At 40.5% G+C, this 15,675-nt stretch overlaps 2 protein-coding genes across 27 annotated transcripts in view; one reads left to right on the top strand and one right to left on the bottom strand.

Moving 5' to 3' along the window:
• The window catches only part of Fam149b1 (family with sequence similarity 149 member B1), a 41,663-nt gene extending 33,639 nt beyond the window's left edge, over positions 1 to 8,024 (bottom strand). For 7 of the 17 annotated variants that reach the window (XM_021642989.2, XM_021642991.2, XM_021642994.2 and 4 more), the window contains exons 1-3: positions 7,801 to 7,992; positions 4,687 to 4,791; positions 3,219 to 3,348 (exon numbers count right to left, since the gene is read on the bottom strand). In XM_021642989.2, the coding sequence (XP_021498664.1) occupies positions 3,219 to 3,348; positions 4,687 to 4,791; positions 7,801 to 7,847 (282 nt within the window). In that variant the 5' untranslated portion in view covers positions 7,848 to 7,992. Of the gene's footprint in view, positions 1 to 167; positions 259 to 3,218; positions 3,349 to 4,686; positions 4,792 to 7,800 lie in introns of those variants that run through there. The other 10 variants (XM_021642990.2, XM_021642995.2, XM_021642992.2 and 7 more) reach the window with 7 other exon arrangements.
• A 1-nt stretch (position 8,025) lies between these two features.
• The window catches only part of Ecd (ecdysoneless cell cycle regulator), a 47,807-nt gene continuing 40,157 nt past the window's right edge, over positions 8,026 to 15,675 (top strand). For 7 of the 10 annotated variants that reach the window (XR_009591427.1, XR_009591428.1, XR_009591426.1 and 4 more), the window contains exons 1-4: positions 8,026 to 8,382; positions 9,410 to 9,615; positions 11,166 to 11,283; positions 13,220 to 13,333. Coding sequence is in view for 5 of the 10 variants with exons in the window: in XM_060382047.1 (XP_060238030.1) it covers positions 9,411 to 9,615; positions 11,166 to 11,283; positions 13,220 to 13,333 (437 nt within the window). In the remaining 5 variants the exon portion in view is untranslated. Of the gene's footprint in view, positions 8,383 to 9,315; positions 9,616 to 11,165; positions 11,284 to 13,219; positions 13,334 to 15,675 lie in introns of all 10 variants that reach the window. The other 3 variants (XM_060382045.1, XM_060382046.1, XM_021642984.2) reach the window with 3 other exon arrangements.

Raw genomic sequence — 15,675 nt, 5'->3', positions numbered from 1 at the left:
ATTTGGTTATACAGCTGTTTAGGATTAACTGCAGCTTTATTAAAAGATATATCAATAGTAAATATTAGTAACGCCAAAATACAACATTCACCAGAAATAAATGTTGTTTCCCAACCTGGCCCTCCTCCCCTACCTTCAAGGCTGCACAGAAACTGAGTCCTGCTCACCTGCCCCATATCACCTGTATTTCCTCCAAAGATTCACCATCTTGTACCTCTTCTATCCACCAATCTTTTCTTCAGTTCCAGGAATGTTTACCTTTGAAATACAAGTTTCTTTTCCTTTTAGGACTTCTTAATTTTATTTTAATAATATGTATGTATGTGCATGCACACTGAGGCCAGAAGCATTAGATTTTCTTTTCCATCACTTTGTGTCTGTTCCTTACTCAAGGTTTCTTCCTGAGTCTGGAGCTTGAGGCTCAGAAGCCAGCAAGCCCCAACAACCTTCTTGTCTTCATCCCATCAGAGCTGAGATTACAGGCACTGGAGGGGAAACCCAGCTGGAATGCAAACTCTGGTCCTGATTATATTAACCACTGTGCCATTTTGTCAGTCCGCCTGCCATTTATCGGTCTCAAAGTTCTTTTTCTCTTTCTTTACATGATCACCTCCTCAGTCCTTAAGTCTGAGTCTACTATACAGGTAACACTAGAGTCTCAAGTAAATGTTCCTTGTTACTTCCTGTTTCAACACCCTGCTAGAGCACTTTGTTAATCTGTACTTTACATCCTTGTCAGTCTCCTCACTAGACTACTCTACTATATGTTTCACCCTATAACTATAGCAATAGACAGATATACTTAAAATATTCCTTGAAGAAACTAATAAGACCTGAAAACCCAAATATTAAATATAGGGAAGCTCCCTTTATGATATGTTAACACCAAGAACTATTTCTATACTATTCTAGTTGACAGATGTGGAGGTAATAATAAACATCAACATTAACAAAGGTAAATGACAAAAGCAAACTATAAATAGTATGTACATGCCTAATAACTAAGGAAAATATACACACATGGAAAACTACTGAAATGTGATTAATGGTAATAGATTTAAACAATTAGGATTCTCTGTAAAGAGTAGTAGCAGAAGCTGTGCAGAAAAAGCTGTACTAAGTAGTCAGTCTCCTGGAGATGCTCACCATTTTGTATAGCTACAATAGACATGCCCTGGAGAGGCTTGGACCCCAGGGACATTTGTTTCTGGATTGCTTCTTGTGATGATATGCCTTTTCATGCTTGTCATTGTTGCATTCCTCATATATTTGGCATGGTATGACTGGATGTGAGGATACTCTCACTGCCTATAGTCTGGTATGATTGCTTCCTGGGTATTAGCCCTCTCTGTTGGCCACATTCCCTGCAGATCAATATGAAGATGTACTTTCATAAAATAATGCTGTTTAGATGAATTGATGATTTTATAATTCCTGATAATGATTTTTGTAGAATTCCTGATTTTGATTTAAATAATTTTAAGTGATCCCTGCAGAACAGCAAAACCTGCAAAAGGAGTTCTGTGAGCCTTCATGTGTCACAAGCATTTGTCTTGGGACAAATTTCTGATAAAGGAAAACATTGACTCTAGGTTAGGTCCAAAGATGAGGTCAGGTCTTGGTGTGTATCATGAAAGAAAAGCCATGAACATAGAATGAGTGATTCTATTATGAGTATAGAACAGAAAATAGATAATTACCTGACTTAGCCATACAAGACTTCAAAAATAAGACATAAGGTAGATGCCCTATTTCTTGGTAAAAACCCTATTAACCTATGACACACACAAAAATACTATTGCTTTGAACTTATAATGAGCTTATGGAAGACAGATAAAAAAATATTGTGTTGAACTTATAATGAACTTGTGGAGCAGAGAGTTTAGTCAAATGAGAATTTTATTAAAAAATATAATCAATAACCCTGCTATATCCCCTCTTGTGTAACTTTATCTATGTTTGTGATAATTTTTTTTATAGCCATGGGGTGATTTTCCTCTGATGTAGAACTTTGCTTTAGAGGGTATAATAGGAACTAAGAAATAATAAACAGTTGTTGGAGCTTGCTCTTTTGAGTTTGCTCCATCCGGTATGTGTGTGTCTATGTATATGTATATAGTTTCTGGGAGCTGGAGCTTTGCTCCATCCACTCAATATATGAATATGTATATGTTGTATGTCTATATGTCTATCAGTCTGTCTGTGAGGTTGTTAAGCTTGTTGGAACCTGCTTTGCTTCATCCACCAAGTGTGTGTGAGTGTGTGACTCTTTCCCCCCTTTCTCTTTTCTTCCTTACTAGTCCCCGAAATGTTAAAAGAGTTAAAAGAATTCAGGCCCTTGAAGAGTTCAAAGAGTTCAGAGTCTTTCACCAGTTACCCAGTTCTGGTGTTGCCAACTCTGCACGCACTGCCTCACTGCCTCAGTCTACCCAGATCTGACAGAGCAGCTAACATACTGCTTAAAATTAACATAGTGGGGGCTGAAGAGATGGCTCAGTGGATTAAAATGCTTGCCTCACAAGCCTTATACCTGAATTCAATCCTCAGAACCTATGTAAATAGGGAATTAGAGAGTCAATTTCACAAGTTGTCCTATGGCCTCCACATATGGATTGTGGTACCAGTACACATGTGTACCCCCCCACACTTAACATGCATGCATGCACAAACAATTTTAAAAATAAATTAAAAAATAAATAAGTTATGTATAGCGGCACATAATCTCAGCACTCAGGAGCCAGAGATAATCAGGTCCTTATGAGTTTGAGGCCAGCCTGTTCTACATAAGTTCTGGGCTAGCTAATGCTACCTAATGAAAACTTGTCTCAAAACAACAACAAATAAAATACCTAAGCATGGAGGTACATGCCTTTAATCACATCACTGGGGATACAGAATCATGTTGGATCTCTGTAAGTTTGAGGCTAACCTGGTCTACATAGTGAGTTCTGGGATAACTGGAGTTACACAGAAATACCTTGTCTAAAAAAAAAAACAATAAATAAACAAAAAAGGTGAAACGTGATCAAGGGAAACAGCTAATGTTGACCTCTGACCTCCACACATGCTTACAAGGAAAGCACACTTCTATACACCACACCAAAAACACACCCACAGCCTTGCATAAGCATGTACACACTGCAAAAGGGTGAAGGAACGGCAATCCCTCAGTCCCGGAGTTCCTAGAACTGCAGCAGGGTGATTAGCAGGCAACTCACACCATATCCCCAAGAGAAGTCGGAGCTGCCTTCTGTAGAGATCCCTGTGCCTGCATAGCTTGGAAAAGCAGAACGCGAATTCCCAGTGTCAGTTGATGTAAAAGGTGATTCCTGGGTGATGTCAGACTCACTAAATGGATAGTATGAGATAAAGGAAGAAAAAAAAAAGAAAATTCTCATGTTTCCTCAGCAACTTATCAGGTGATAAGCATCTATACAATATCTGTAGAGGCAAAAATAAACTTGTAATTCAAACACTGTGTAAAAGCCCTACTCAGTCTCTATAGAATTGATGGCAGCTGTGCTGAATAATGCTAATCGGTTCGTGATGATTCACCTGTAATGCATACTTTTTGCCATTAAGAGATATTTCAGAAACAGTAACAGAATGCCTAAGCTTATTCAGTGCCTGTAGTTCCTTAAGCACATTTATAGATACCCATCTCATTTAACCCTTGCTACTGTTTCATGCAGGCCTAATTAACTAACTCTCTTTAAACTTTGAGGAATCTCAGTTTTATTTCCAGGTTTGACACTAGACCCTGACTTTACAATTTTTCCTATGTCAGCACCAACCTTCTTTGAAGCTAGTCTCTTCATTCTCTTTCTGAGTAACTGTAGTTATTATTTACTCAGTACTCACTCACTATATGACAAACATTGTGTGACGTTTTACATACTTTAGCTGATTTATTTTCATAAGACCATATTATGAGATGTTTTTTTTTGCTTGGTCAAACCAACTAAAGATTTGTCAGTTTTACTAACTAGCTTCCAAAGAACCAACCTCTGATTGTTGTTTTTCTATTTCATTATCCATTTACTCACTTGTCCAATGTTACTCGACTAATAAAGGTCAGAAATAGAATTAAAGGCATATATCTGATCCCTTTTGAATCTAATTACGTAACAACTATCTAACATTACTGCTGGTGGCTGGAGAGATGTCTCTGAAGTTAGAGCATGTACTGCTTTTCAAGAATACCCAAGTTCAGTTCTCAGCACCATGTCAGGCAGCTCACAGGGGACCTGACCTCTATCCTCTGCTGGTACCTGCAGTTGTGTGTACAAGTTTACAAACTCTCCCTCTCTCTTTCCCCCTGTCCCTCCCTCCCTCTTTCTCATACACACAATTTAAAAAAATAAGATTTCATACTGCTTCTTCTGGAAAGTTATAAAAATAAGTGTGACATTGTTTCCATTAGCTGTTCCAGAATGAAAATTAAACGGTCCTGAGTGGGAGAAAAAGTATATAAACACACACACACACACACACACACACACACACACACACGTACACACACAGAGAAGCTGGCTTTGCAAGCCTGAGCTCCAGCAAGCCTCCTGCCTCAGGCTCTCATAGAGATAAAAATTCTTGTTTTGTTTCACTAGCACAGGTATGGTCCCAATGAACAAAATCCTTGCAGTTAGCAAACTCAGTGAGCAAGCAAGTATGCTTTGTTAGTACCTTTGAGAACTTGTATCTTTTTCGTGGCTGTCCTTGGTAGAGGAAATGTCATCCAGCTGCTCTGGAAGGGGATGATGGTTAAGAGCGTGCTTTGTTAGTCCTTTCCTGTGAAAGATAATAAAACAGACTTTTCTTATATTTCACATTTCCTATAAAGAAGTCACTAGCTTTGCTGTATTTATTGTTCCTATTATTCTCTGTGTATGTGCATGGCATGATGTGCATGTGAGGAGTGGGACCTGTGAGTCCAAGAACTGAACTTGGTTGTCAGCTTTGGTGGCAAGTGCTTTTACATGACCCCTAGTAAAAATACTTAAAACCAATTTTAAAAAGTTATGTGTAGGTGTCTGTGTCTGTGTGAGTTTGTATACCATGTACACAAAGGATGTCAGATCTCCAGTAGCTTGAGTTACAGGCAACTGTGAGGCCCCCCCAATATGGGTGTGGGAACTGAACTTGGGTCCTCTGCCAAAACAATAAGTACACTTTTGAGCCATTTTTCAGTCCCCCAATATCCTTTTTTAACCATGTCTACCATTAGAGAGAAAGAAAAAAAAAACTTCAAGTGTACATTCTACTAACTGGGAACTTAGATTTACGTACAAATAAAGTACACTGCACTACAGTCTCACACTACTCACTTCCTCTGAGAAGCCTTGGAGCCAGACTACTTAGATTTGAACACTGACTCTTATTACTTATTGATCATATTATCATAAGCATACATTTAATCCCGTTCTTTAAGTGGAATGCAAGTAGTAAGGGTTTATGATATACATTGGCATATTAAAGGTCGGGGAAGACTCCCTGTAGAGAAATCTGTAAGACTCCGTCTAACCCACCATGTCTCCTGAATGTATTTGACTAGAGAATTTTATGGGGAAAAGATGTCTACTCCAGACTTAGGTCTGGAAGATATAATAAACTGACTTATTGTTTATTCTAGTGGACAAGCCCAGCATAAAATAGATTCCAGAGGTACAGTGTTCAACAGATACATGATTTAAAAGAAAAAACCTGTCATTTTCAAGTGGTCACATTTAAAAAAAAAAAAAAGCCATCACATCTGACTTACATGTTTATGTTTGAATTTTTTCATTTAAAAATTGGCACGCCAAGGCTGGGAATGTAGTTCAGCAGTAGTGCTTCCTAGTTCATGTGAAGCACTAAGTTCAGTTCCCAGCGCGCGCGCGCGCGCGCGCGCACACACACGCACACACGCACACGCACACACACACACACACACACACACAGAGTGGGTGGAAGGCTGTATGTAGAGAATTAGTTTTGCTAAGCTCTTTTTAACATCTAAAATTAGTAACTGTTAGAAAAGGCTACTGTTTCAAAATGGAGTAACACTCTAACATCTAACACAAACAATTCATTTTAGTTTACTATCATTTATATGCATTTAATCTTTATTGTTCACTCCACTATGAGTCCCTTTTGGAAAGGAACTATCAAAAGCACCTCCAACAAATAATATAACTACATGTTCCAGCTCAGAAAATGCCTACCCGGAGTTTTTTTCATACACAATGTATTTTTAACTTCTCTGGTTGGAATAATTATAAAAGAAAATCTGAGGCTGATGAGATAGCTCAGTAATAAAGGTACTTGCCAGCAAGCCTCATGACCTGAGTTCAATTCCCAAGACTCACAGTGGAAGAAGTGACTCTTCAAAGCTGTCTTTTAATGTCTGGATGTGTGCTATGGTGCATGCCCTCCCCCCAAAAAAAAATGTAATTTTAAAAAAATTGAAAGAAGATTTTAAGTCAAACCCTTCTCACTTTTGTGAAATGACTGTTCCCTAGTCTTAGTCCCTAAAGAGTTCTTTGTTTTGTTTTTGTATGAATAACATATTCCTTAATATAATTTCTTTCTGAAAAGCAAGGAGAAGGTATTTTCTTTGTATGGCTTTTTTACCAAGTAAAGGTGGTAAGAGACAAGTAGTGCTACCACTTACTGAGAACCTACTATATATCAAACCTGTGACATCATTTTAGGTATGCTTGTAGATCTTATTTGGATACATAGACAGGAAGGTCCAGATTTAGTAATTTGCCTAAAAGCTACATGGCAAGAAAAGTGCCCATCCAAGTGTGACTTTAAATGAATGTTATTGGCATGCATAGCTAATTTTTTAAAGATTATTTAGTATGTATATGATGTTCTGCCTGGACACCAGAAGAGGACACCATGTGGTTGCTAGGAATTGACCTCAGGACCTCTGGAAGAGCAGTCTGTGCTCTTAAGCTCTGAGCCATCTCTCTAGCCCCACAGCTAATATTTTAACAAGTGTATGGCTGCTGAAATCACCAATGGGACTTGGATTTTTAAAAGTTCAGATTCTATGGTTTAAAGATGTGGAACCTTTCTAATTTCATCAGAGAAATAGAAGCTAGTTATAGCCATCTTTGTTTCTTTCAGTTTCTTGTTGAAAGGGTCAAGAAACTGAAGGTTCTTTGAAATTGCAACATGCCAGTAAAAGTAAAGCATTATCATTGCCTGCCAGATTGCAACACTTTACTAAGGGTACAAAGCGGTCTTTAAATTACAAGTGCTTGCTTTTTAGTCTACAAACAAAACTGATCCTTATTTGTAAAGGTTGTGAAGACAGTATGTGTAATGGCTTGACAATAGGCTTTAGAATTGGATTGACACTTGATTTGTACTTCTCAGCTGCACCACCTTCCAGATACAATCTATAGATCTGTGATCTTTATCTGTAGGATGTGGAAGGTCGGTCTCAATCTGATTTTGCTAATGCACTCAAGCAAACAGCTTTGCATAGAGTTTGGAACTAGACACGTTCAACTTTATTGTAGCATTCAGCTATTATCTTCAGTGGGGTCAAAAGCACTGCGGGAACGATAAATGCTTCTGAAGGTCCACTCCCTTAATTCAGGTAGTAACAGCCTAAAAGACAGTTTTAGGATAGCATGGATGACACACTCTAAGCTGATGACCCAAGGACAAGAGGCAGCTTCCTCCAGGCCTGGGAGGAGAGATATTTTCCCTCCCTAACCCTGGGAAAGGAAAGGAGAGAACTGGTCAAGGAGGGTCCCTAGAGCTTCCGCGGCCCAAGCTGGGCGAGCAGAGCAATCCACTCACAGCTCCACGCTCTGTGGCACGGCCTTCCGAGTGTATCTGGAGATCATCCTCCTTTTTCTCCTCCGCGGCCGGGGCGGGCAAGCCAGGGCGGGGGCCTCCGGGCCTGGCCCTCCCGCCGGCTGCGGCCCGGCCCCTTCCTGCCACCTACCGGCCCCGTCTCGCCCCGTCGCTTAGATTCCGGACCGCCACCTCCCAGAGTTCCCACTCTGTAGTCTTCCGACCTGTCTCCTTCCTCTCGTCAGCGGAAGTGACGGAGAATGTGGCGTGGTTCAGAAATTGGCTCCGATACACATTAATGACTGCATGTAAGGTTCCGGAGACTCACTGTTGCCAGGGGCGTTTCAGGGCCGAAGCGGACTTAGAGCGTCCTGCAGGGGCTAGGATCAAGCAGCTGATGGTAGCCTCTGATCACGTGTCCTAGTGGAAGAGGCGGCCAAGGAAAGGTGCCAGAGCAGAGACGCGCCAAAGAGGTAGTAATAGGAAACAACTTTACCTCTGTCAGGCGGAAGAAGGGAGTCTCGTTTGATTAAAGAGCACTGGACGGCGCCACGCCGGTGCTTCTCCGGTCTTCTGTGTTCTCAGGTATGTCATTTGTCTTTAACGCGAATGATCTCAAGTCCAGTTCTAACTCTGTAAATTCTACATGAAGAGTCCTGCTTGGATTTAGGGGGAGGGTGGGAAGAATTTTTACTTGGCTTTCCGGGTTGAGAGGCAGCACGATTCTAATTTCCTGTGCTGAATGTGTAGTTGCACAGAAGATTCAGGTGCCTTATTTGGTTCATTACAAAGCCAAGTAAGCTTAAGAATCAAATCGCCGCGTTAGTTGGGCATCCAGAACCATGGCAAATTATTCTGAGACGAAACGGTAACACAGTTTCGTCTTGTCCTTGGGTCATCAGCTTAGAGTGTGTCATCCATGCTATCCTATAGACTTAAGTTCTGTAGAGCAAGAGATATTGGTGTGTTGTTGTTGTTGTTGTTTTTTATGCACTTAATAACACAATTTTAAAGTGATGAGTTTTAGAGATGGCAGAGTAACACTTCCATTCCACGATTAATGAGAAAGCTCAAGAAAGTGCCCAAAGTATGCAACCAACAGAAACACCGTTGGAAGTTTTGAGAGAAAAATAATGTATAGTAATGTAAGGTTATCAAACTGTGCTGTACACACTGCTACTAATTTAAGGGCAAGTATTTAGTTTGTTTGTGAGACAGAGTTTTGCTGTGTAGCCTAGGCTAGCTTTGAACTGGATTTAGGTGATCCTCTTGTTTCAGTCTCTAGCTGAGACCATAGGCACACCCATCTCCCCTAGCTATTTTTAATTTTAATTTTTACATACTTATTTGGTTTGGGAAGTGCGTTGGATTCACTCCATAATATCAAGGTTTTCATTCAACATAACTTAAGTTTAAGGGACTTAGTTTTTAGTATAAACGTCATTCAGAGAATAAGTCAAGTGGTGTCTGTTAAAGGCCAGAACCATGATGATGGTAGGTTCATATCAACGTGCCTAGGTAATGCAATCACCTAGAAGAGTTCTGGGAATGCTGTTATTTCTCCTTCTATGTGGCTATATCACTGAAAATTTGAATGCCATTTTCAAAGAAGAATGGAGGGGAATATGAAGCTTGCAGTGGTAGAAGATGCTGTGGAGTACCACCTGTTCCTGATACCGGATAATGCAAGAGACACGGAAGAATACAGAGAGATTCTTCAGAAGTACATTGAAAGAATAATGACCCAATTTGCACCTATACTGGTCCCTTATATCTGGCAGAATCAACCTTTCAATCTCAAATATAAACCTGCAAAAGGTAAGGTACTCCTTTTATTCAGTGTTGTCTGAGAGAGATTTAGGCCTACAGCATTTAAAATCAGTGATGTTTGCCCATATGCATTTAAGCCCCTAAATTTAAATATATGCCATATGAATTGGGATGGGGGATTGTGGCTGTTGTTCTGAACTTTAATTACTATTCTATAATGTAAGTGCCAGTGCTGCAGAGGTCCAGACTTATCTTGTTTCTTCCATCATAGTTCCTTTTTACTATCCAGTGCTTATCTTGATGATGTCTTTACAGTGTTGCTTTGTTTCATGTAGTTGTTTTGCTGAGACAAAGAGTGACTTTGTCTGGTTAATAAAGACAATTAAGTGGGTTTTGTCATTGTCATTTGCCGTCCAGAACTAATTTGAATGTCTTTTACTGCTTCACTGTTTCACCAGTGCTTTCAGTCAACTCTAGCAAAATATAGCAATCTGTTCTGTCATTTCTTTTAACTTTATGAAAATGAATGCTAGATAGCTGGCCCAGGCTATATTTGTATGGTGACTGATGTAGGGTCTGTTTAAGATCAGGCACCTGGCATCTTTGGATCCTGCCATTCTTGCTCATACTTTAGTTCTAATCTGTTATATTTGGCTAGCAACTGCTAAGTTTCTCCTTTGCTATTAATTTTACTGAACTTTTTCCAGCACTGGGAATTGAACCTGGGGCCTTACCTATTCCTAGGCAGCTGGTCTACTATTGTGCTATTTCCCTAACCCTAATTTTCTAGAGTACATGTGGTGTTTATTGACAAGGAGACTAGTAAATCAGTGTGATGCATCTAAAATGAACCCCTTAGCTAGATATAATGGTCTACACCTGTGATCTTAGCACTCTGAAGGCTAAGGCAGGAGAATCACCAGCCTGGGTTACAGACTGAGAGCCAGTTTTAAAACAAAAGCAACCTATTATTTTTTAGAAAACCATGCTTATTTATTTTCTCACTTTATTTTCCCTTTATTTTCTCACTTATCTAATGACATTGCTGACTATTACCTAAGCTATCAGTATTTCAAATTATACTTATTACTTTACTATGTTCAGTCAGGCAGGAAGGCATAGTCTGAGCACTTCCAAAATATCCCTTCCCACACCTCTTTGATTTCAGTGTGGGTACTCTTTATTCTTTTATTGGGAAAAGTACAGCTTCCTAACTTACCTCTCCAGTTGCAGTCTCTTGAGCTCCTTACGCTGTTGGCAGTTACCTTTGTAGAACACAGATTGGATTGTGTCACTTCCTGGCTTAATTTCCTTTGTTTTTCTGTGGCTGCAGGGAGAGGTTTTAGTTGAAGTCTGATGTATTGTAAATGAAAATTGTACTCTAGTCAGAGCTTTTAAAGACTGTTTGGTTATCTGTTTTCTTGTTTTAGACCCAAACTCCTCAGAAATACAAATTCCATATCTTGTTCAGAATTGCAACCCAGTTCCCAGAATAAGTCTTGGAACTTAGTCAATGGCTAGTTATTGACTACTTACATGTATTTTTACTTGCAGAGATGGACTTGCCTGGTTTATGACTGCTTCTCTCTTGTTTATAGGAGGTGTTCCTGCTCATATATATGGCATGACAAAGTTTGGAGATAACATTGAGGATGAATGGTTTATTGTCTATGTAATAAAGCAGATTACAAAGGCATTTCCAGAGTTAGTGGCCAGGTATTGTTTAATTATTCTAAAGGAATTCTCATTTTAAAGCATAAGTGATCATATTTGTGTCTATTTTGTAATTTTTGTCTGAGGTCTGGTAGAAATTATTCAAATGTGGGACAGTGCTGGGATTAAAGGTGCACTACCGCCTGGCAAACTATTTATTTATTTATTTATTTATTTATTTATTTATTTATTTATTTATGTAGGATGGCCAAATGTATTTTATTTCTTCTTCTTCTCATATATTACATCCCACCTGCAGTTTCTTCTCACTCCTTTCCTCCCAGTCCTTCTCCTTCCTACCTCCCCTCCCCTCCAAATCATTCCTCCTCCATTTTCCTTCAGGAAAGAGCAGGTCTTCCGGGGATATCGACCACACATGACATAACAAGTTAAAATAAGACTCGGCACAAACCCTTATATCAAGGTTGGACAAGACAACCCAGTAGGAGGAAAAAGGACCCAAGAGCAGGCAAAAGCAGACACAGTGCTCCTCTTCCCCCACTGTCAAGAATCCCACAAGAACACCAAACTATACAACCATAACATGTGCAGACCCTTACAGGCTCCTTGATTGTCACTTTAGTCTCTGTGAGACCCTATGAGCCCAGATTAGTTGATTTTTATGGGCCATTTTCTTGTGGTGTCCTTGACCCCTCTGGCTTCCTTCTTTCTCCCTCTTCAGCAGGATTCTCCAAGGTCTGCCTAATGCTTGGCTGTGGGTCTTTGCAACTCTTTCTGTCATTTGCTGATTGAAGCCTCTTTAATGATATTTGGGCTAGGCTCTGGTTTACAAATATAGCAGAATATCATTAGGAATCCTTTCATTGACTTTTTTTTTTTTTTTGTCTAGTTGTGTTTGGTTTCATCCTATGTCTCTGGGCTATCCTGTTACTGGTTCCAGGCCATCCAAGCAGTGCCAGGCATGGGCTCCTTCTCATGGCATGGGTCTCAGGTTGGACCAGTTATTGGTGGGCCACTCCCACAAGTTCTGAGACACTTTTACCCAACACATCTTGCAGACAGGACAAACTGTAGGTCGAAGGTTTTGTGGCTGGATTGATGTCCCAGTCCTTCCACTGGAAGCCTTGCCTGGTTACAAAAGATGGCCTGTTTAGGCTCCATGTTTTCTACTAGTAGGAGTCTTTGCTAGGATCAACCTCATAGATTCCAGGGAGTCTCTATGCACTAGGTTTCTACATCTCTCCAATTCCAGTCTCTTCCAGTACTCTCTCCCTCCATTTCTCCCCACTACCTGATCCCTCCTGCTCTCATCCTCACTTATCTCACTTATCCATAGTTCTCTTCATGAACCTTCTTTTGTTTATTTTTCCCTGTGTGACTCTGAATGTCCTGGAACTAGCTCTGTAGACCTGGCTGGCACAGAATCCACCTATCTCTGCATCCCTAGTGCTGGGACTAAAGTTGTGTTCTAGCTCATTAGGAACTTTTTTTCCCTCGAGACAGGGTTTCTCTGTGTGATCTTGGCTGTCCTGGACTCACTTTGTAGACCAGGTTGGCCTCAAACTCACAGAGATCCACCTGCCACTGTCTCTCAGAGTTCTGGGATTACAGCTGTGCGCCACCATGCCCAGCTCTTCATCATGAACTTTTAATGTGGATTAAAAAAAAAAAAATTCCAACCTGGTAGTGCACACCTTTAGTCCCAGTACTTGTGGGCAAAAGGCAGTTGGATCACTCAGGTGTTCAAGACTAGTCTGGTCTACATACCAAGTTCTTGTCCCACCAGGATTATACCGTAAGACTGTTTTTAAAATAGAAAAGAAGGAAAAGAAGGGAAGAGAAAAGAAGGAAGATGTCTGTGTTTGTGTACATAAAAGAAAGAAAAGGAAGATATGTGTACATACATACATGTTTAAATATATATGTGCATATATATTGAATTTCCTAAATATTTGTTTTCATGATTCTAAAATGTCAGCAATATGGATTTAAGTGTTGTAACTCTGAAGGAAAGATACTCTGGCCGGCAGGAGCCAAGGAATACCACACAGCAAACCTCACACAAGAGATTTATTGGGAGGCAAAAACCCAGGTGGGTGGCTGCTTCTGCTCAGGTGAGAAACAGCAGAGAACTGAGCAGACACAGTCATTATATAGGATTTGGGGGAGGGGAGCTTTTCAAGGTGGAGTTTTCAGGGGAAGGATTGGTGGGATTTTAAGTCCCTGAAGCTCAGGGATTGGTGGAGTTTTGTGGCAAGATCAGGAATTGGTGGGCTTTCCTGTTCAGAGATTTGTGGGATTTTTCTCTGGCCTTCCATGTTACAGACATTAGAAAATGACAGGACCAGTAGGGAAGTCTGGGGGCCAGGCCTGGCCACTTTCCTGCCTTGAGGGTTTACAAAGCTTACAAAGGGAGTCCATAACACAGAAGGTTTTCCCTGCTGCTTGAACTGGCTTGAATTGCCAACAAGGACGCATTTTTAACGAAGCATAGTTATGCTAGTTTCCCATCACACATACTTAAGGATGATTTCTATCGGCCATTTCCTCTAGTTGACAGGAAAGTTCATTCACTAATGGCTCCGTGATACGTTTCTTGCAAGACTCAGCTCATTTCAGTCTGAAGTGTCATCTTTCCTCAGACACCCTGAAAGCCAGGTGTTCCCATTTTTTCACATCTGGCTTCACTTTAACCCACTCAGATTTTCATTTTTAATATTTTCTGTATATTTGCTCTGTTCTGAGTTGTTGGATTATAAGGAATAACAAAATTAAGGATCTTTGTGTACAATAGTCTTAGCTTGAGTCTCATGTACAGCCCCAGTGATCTGCACACTTGGCCTGACAGTGGAAGACCTGCTGACACATAGCTCTCAGTAAAATGTATCTCACAGATTTCTATAATGTTTTCTTCCTAATAGGCCAGTGATACACTTTTTGAGAAATCATACACAGAAATTTAAGAGAAATTAGTATGGGCAGTAGAGGGCTCATGATTTTTGACACTGGTTTTCCTAGTCAGCCCATCAAATTGGGTATTGTGCCCACAAATACTTTCTCCGGTGGAACAAAAGAGAAAGAAGCAGAAAGTTGGAAAATGTTTTATTGTTGAAATATAAAACATACATAAAGGTAGGAAAAATGAACTCAGGTGTACCCTTCATCTAACTTTTGCAATCATCAAGTTACCATCACTATTCTTTCACCTGTGACCTGCCCTGCCAGTTACACAGAAAGTGCTGGGATTAAAGTCATATACCTCGACTGCCTGGCCAGAAAGATTATTTTGAAGTAAATGTCAAGCTCTGTGTCATGTTGCCCTTAAGTAAGTCATATTGTAGATCTAGTAGATAATTCTTTACACTTACCCACTTATTATTTGAGACGGTATCTTGCTGTATTGCTTAGGCTGGCTGGAACCACCGGGATTAAGCCATATCACTCTTAAGTCTCCTGCTGGGAAGACTACAGCTTCTGTAATGTTGCCAGCTTCTTTTTTATTTTCTGAGCTTTACATTTATGTTTGGTTGACAAATACAAAGTATATACATGTACCATGTAGTGTGTGTTTTGATGCATCATGGACTGGCTAGGCTGAGCTTATTAGCCTCTGCGTTACCATCTACATTTTTAGCTTAGTGTGCATACATGGGAATCAAAGGAGAGCCTCAGGTGACATGCCTTAGAAGCTGTCTCTCCTTTCCCTTTCCTCTGTGTGTGTGTGTGTGGGGGGTGCTATGTTCATATGTGCACTCTGTGCAGGTGCGTGTGGAGGTTAGAGGTTGTCACTGGGATGTCTTCTCAGTCACTTTTCCACCTTATGCTGTTGGGATAGATTCGCTTGATGGACCTAGAAGCTTACTGTGCAGGCTGGATTGGTTGTCCAGTAAGCCTACAAGATGTGTCTGTCTCTGCCCTCAGCACTGCTGTTACAGGCATATGGTGCCACACCTGGCTTTTGTGTGGGTGCTGGGCTCCAGCTCAAGTCCTCATGCTTATACACATACAGGCACCTTACCTTCTCCTCCATCTCCCCAGCTCTACCTTGCTTTTGACACAAGGTCTTTCACAGAGCTTGGAGCTCCTTTCTCCCTCAGCCTCCCAAGTGCTGAGATCACAAGCGCACAAAACCACACAAGGCTTTTTAATGTGGGATCTGAAGCACTTTACCAACTGAGCCACCTCTCCACCTTTTTTATTTATTTATTTATTCATTTATTTATTTATTCAGTTATTTATTTATGTCAATAGGAGCTGGAGAGATTTGCTCTGAGGAATACCTGGGTTTGGTTTTCAGCACTCACATGGCAGCTAACAACCATCCTAACTCCAGTTCCAGGGGATTCAGTTCTGTCTTCTGACCACTGCATCACCAGGCATGCATGCTGTGCACAGACCTATATGCTGGCAAACCATTCTTACACATAAAATTAA

This window comes from Meriones unguiculatus, chromosome 4 (assembly GCF_030254825.1).
Source record: "Meriones unguiculatus strain TT.TT164.6M chromosome 4, Bangor_MerUng_6.1, whole genome shotgun sequence".
Lineage (NCBI taxonomy): Eukaryota > Metazoa > Chordata > Mammalia > Rodentia > Muridae > Meriones > Meriones unguiculatus.
This window is presented reverse-complemented; position numbering and strand designations above follow the sequence as displayed.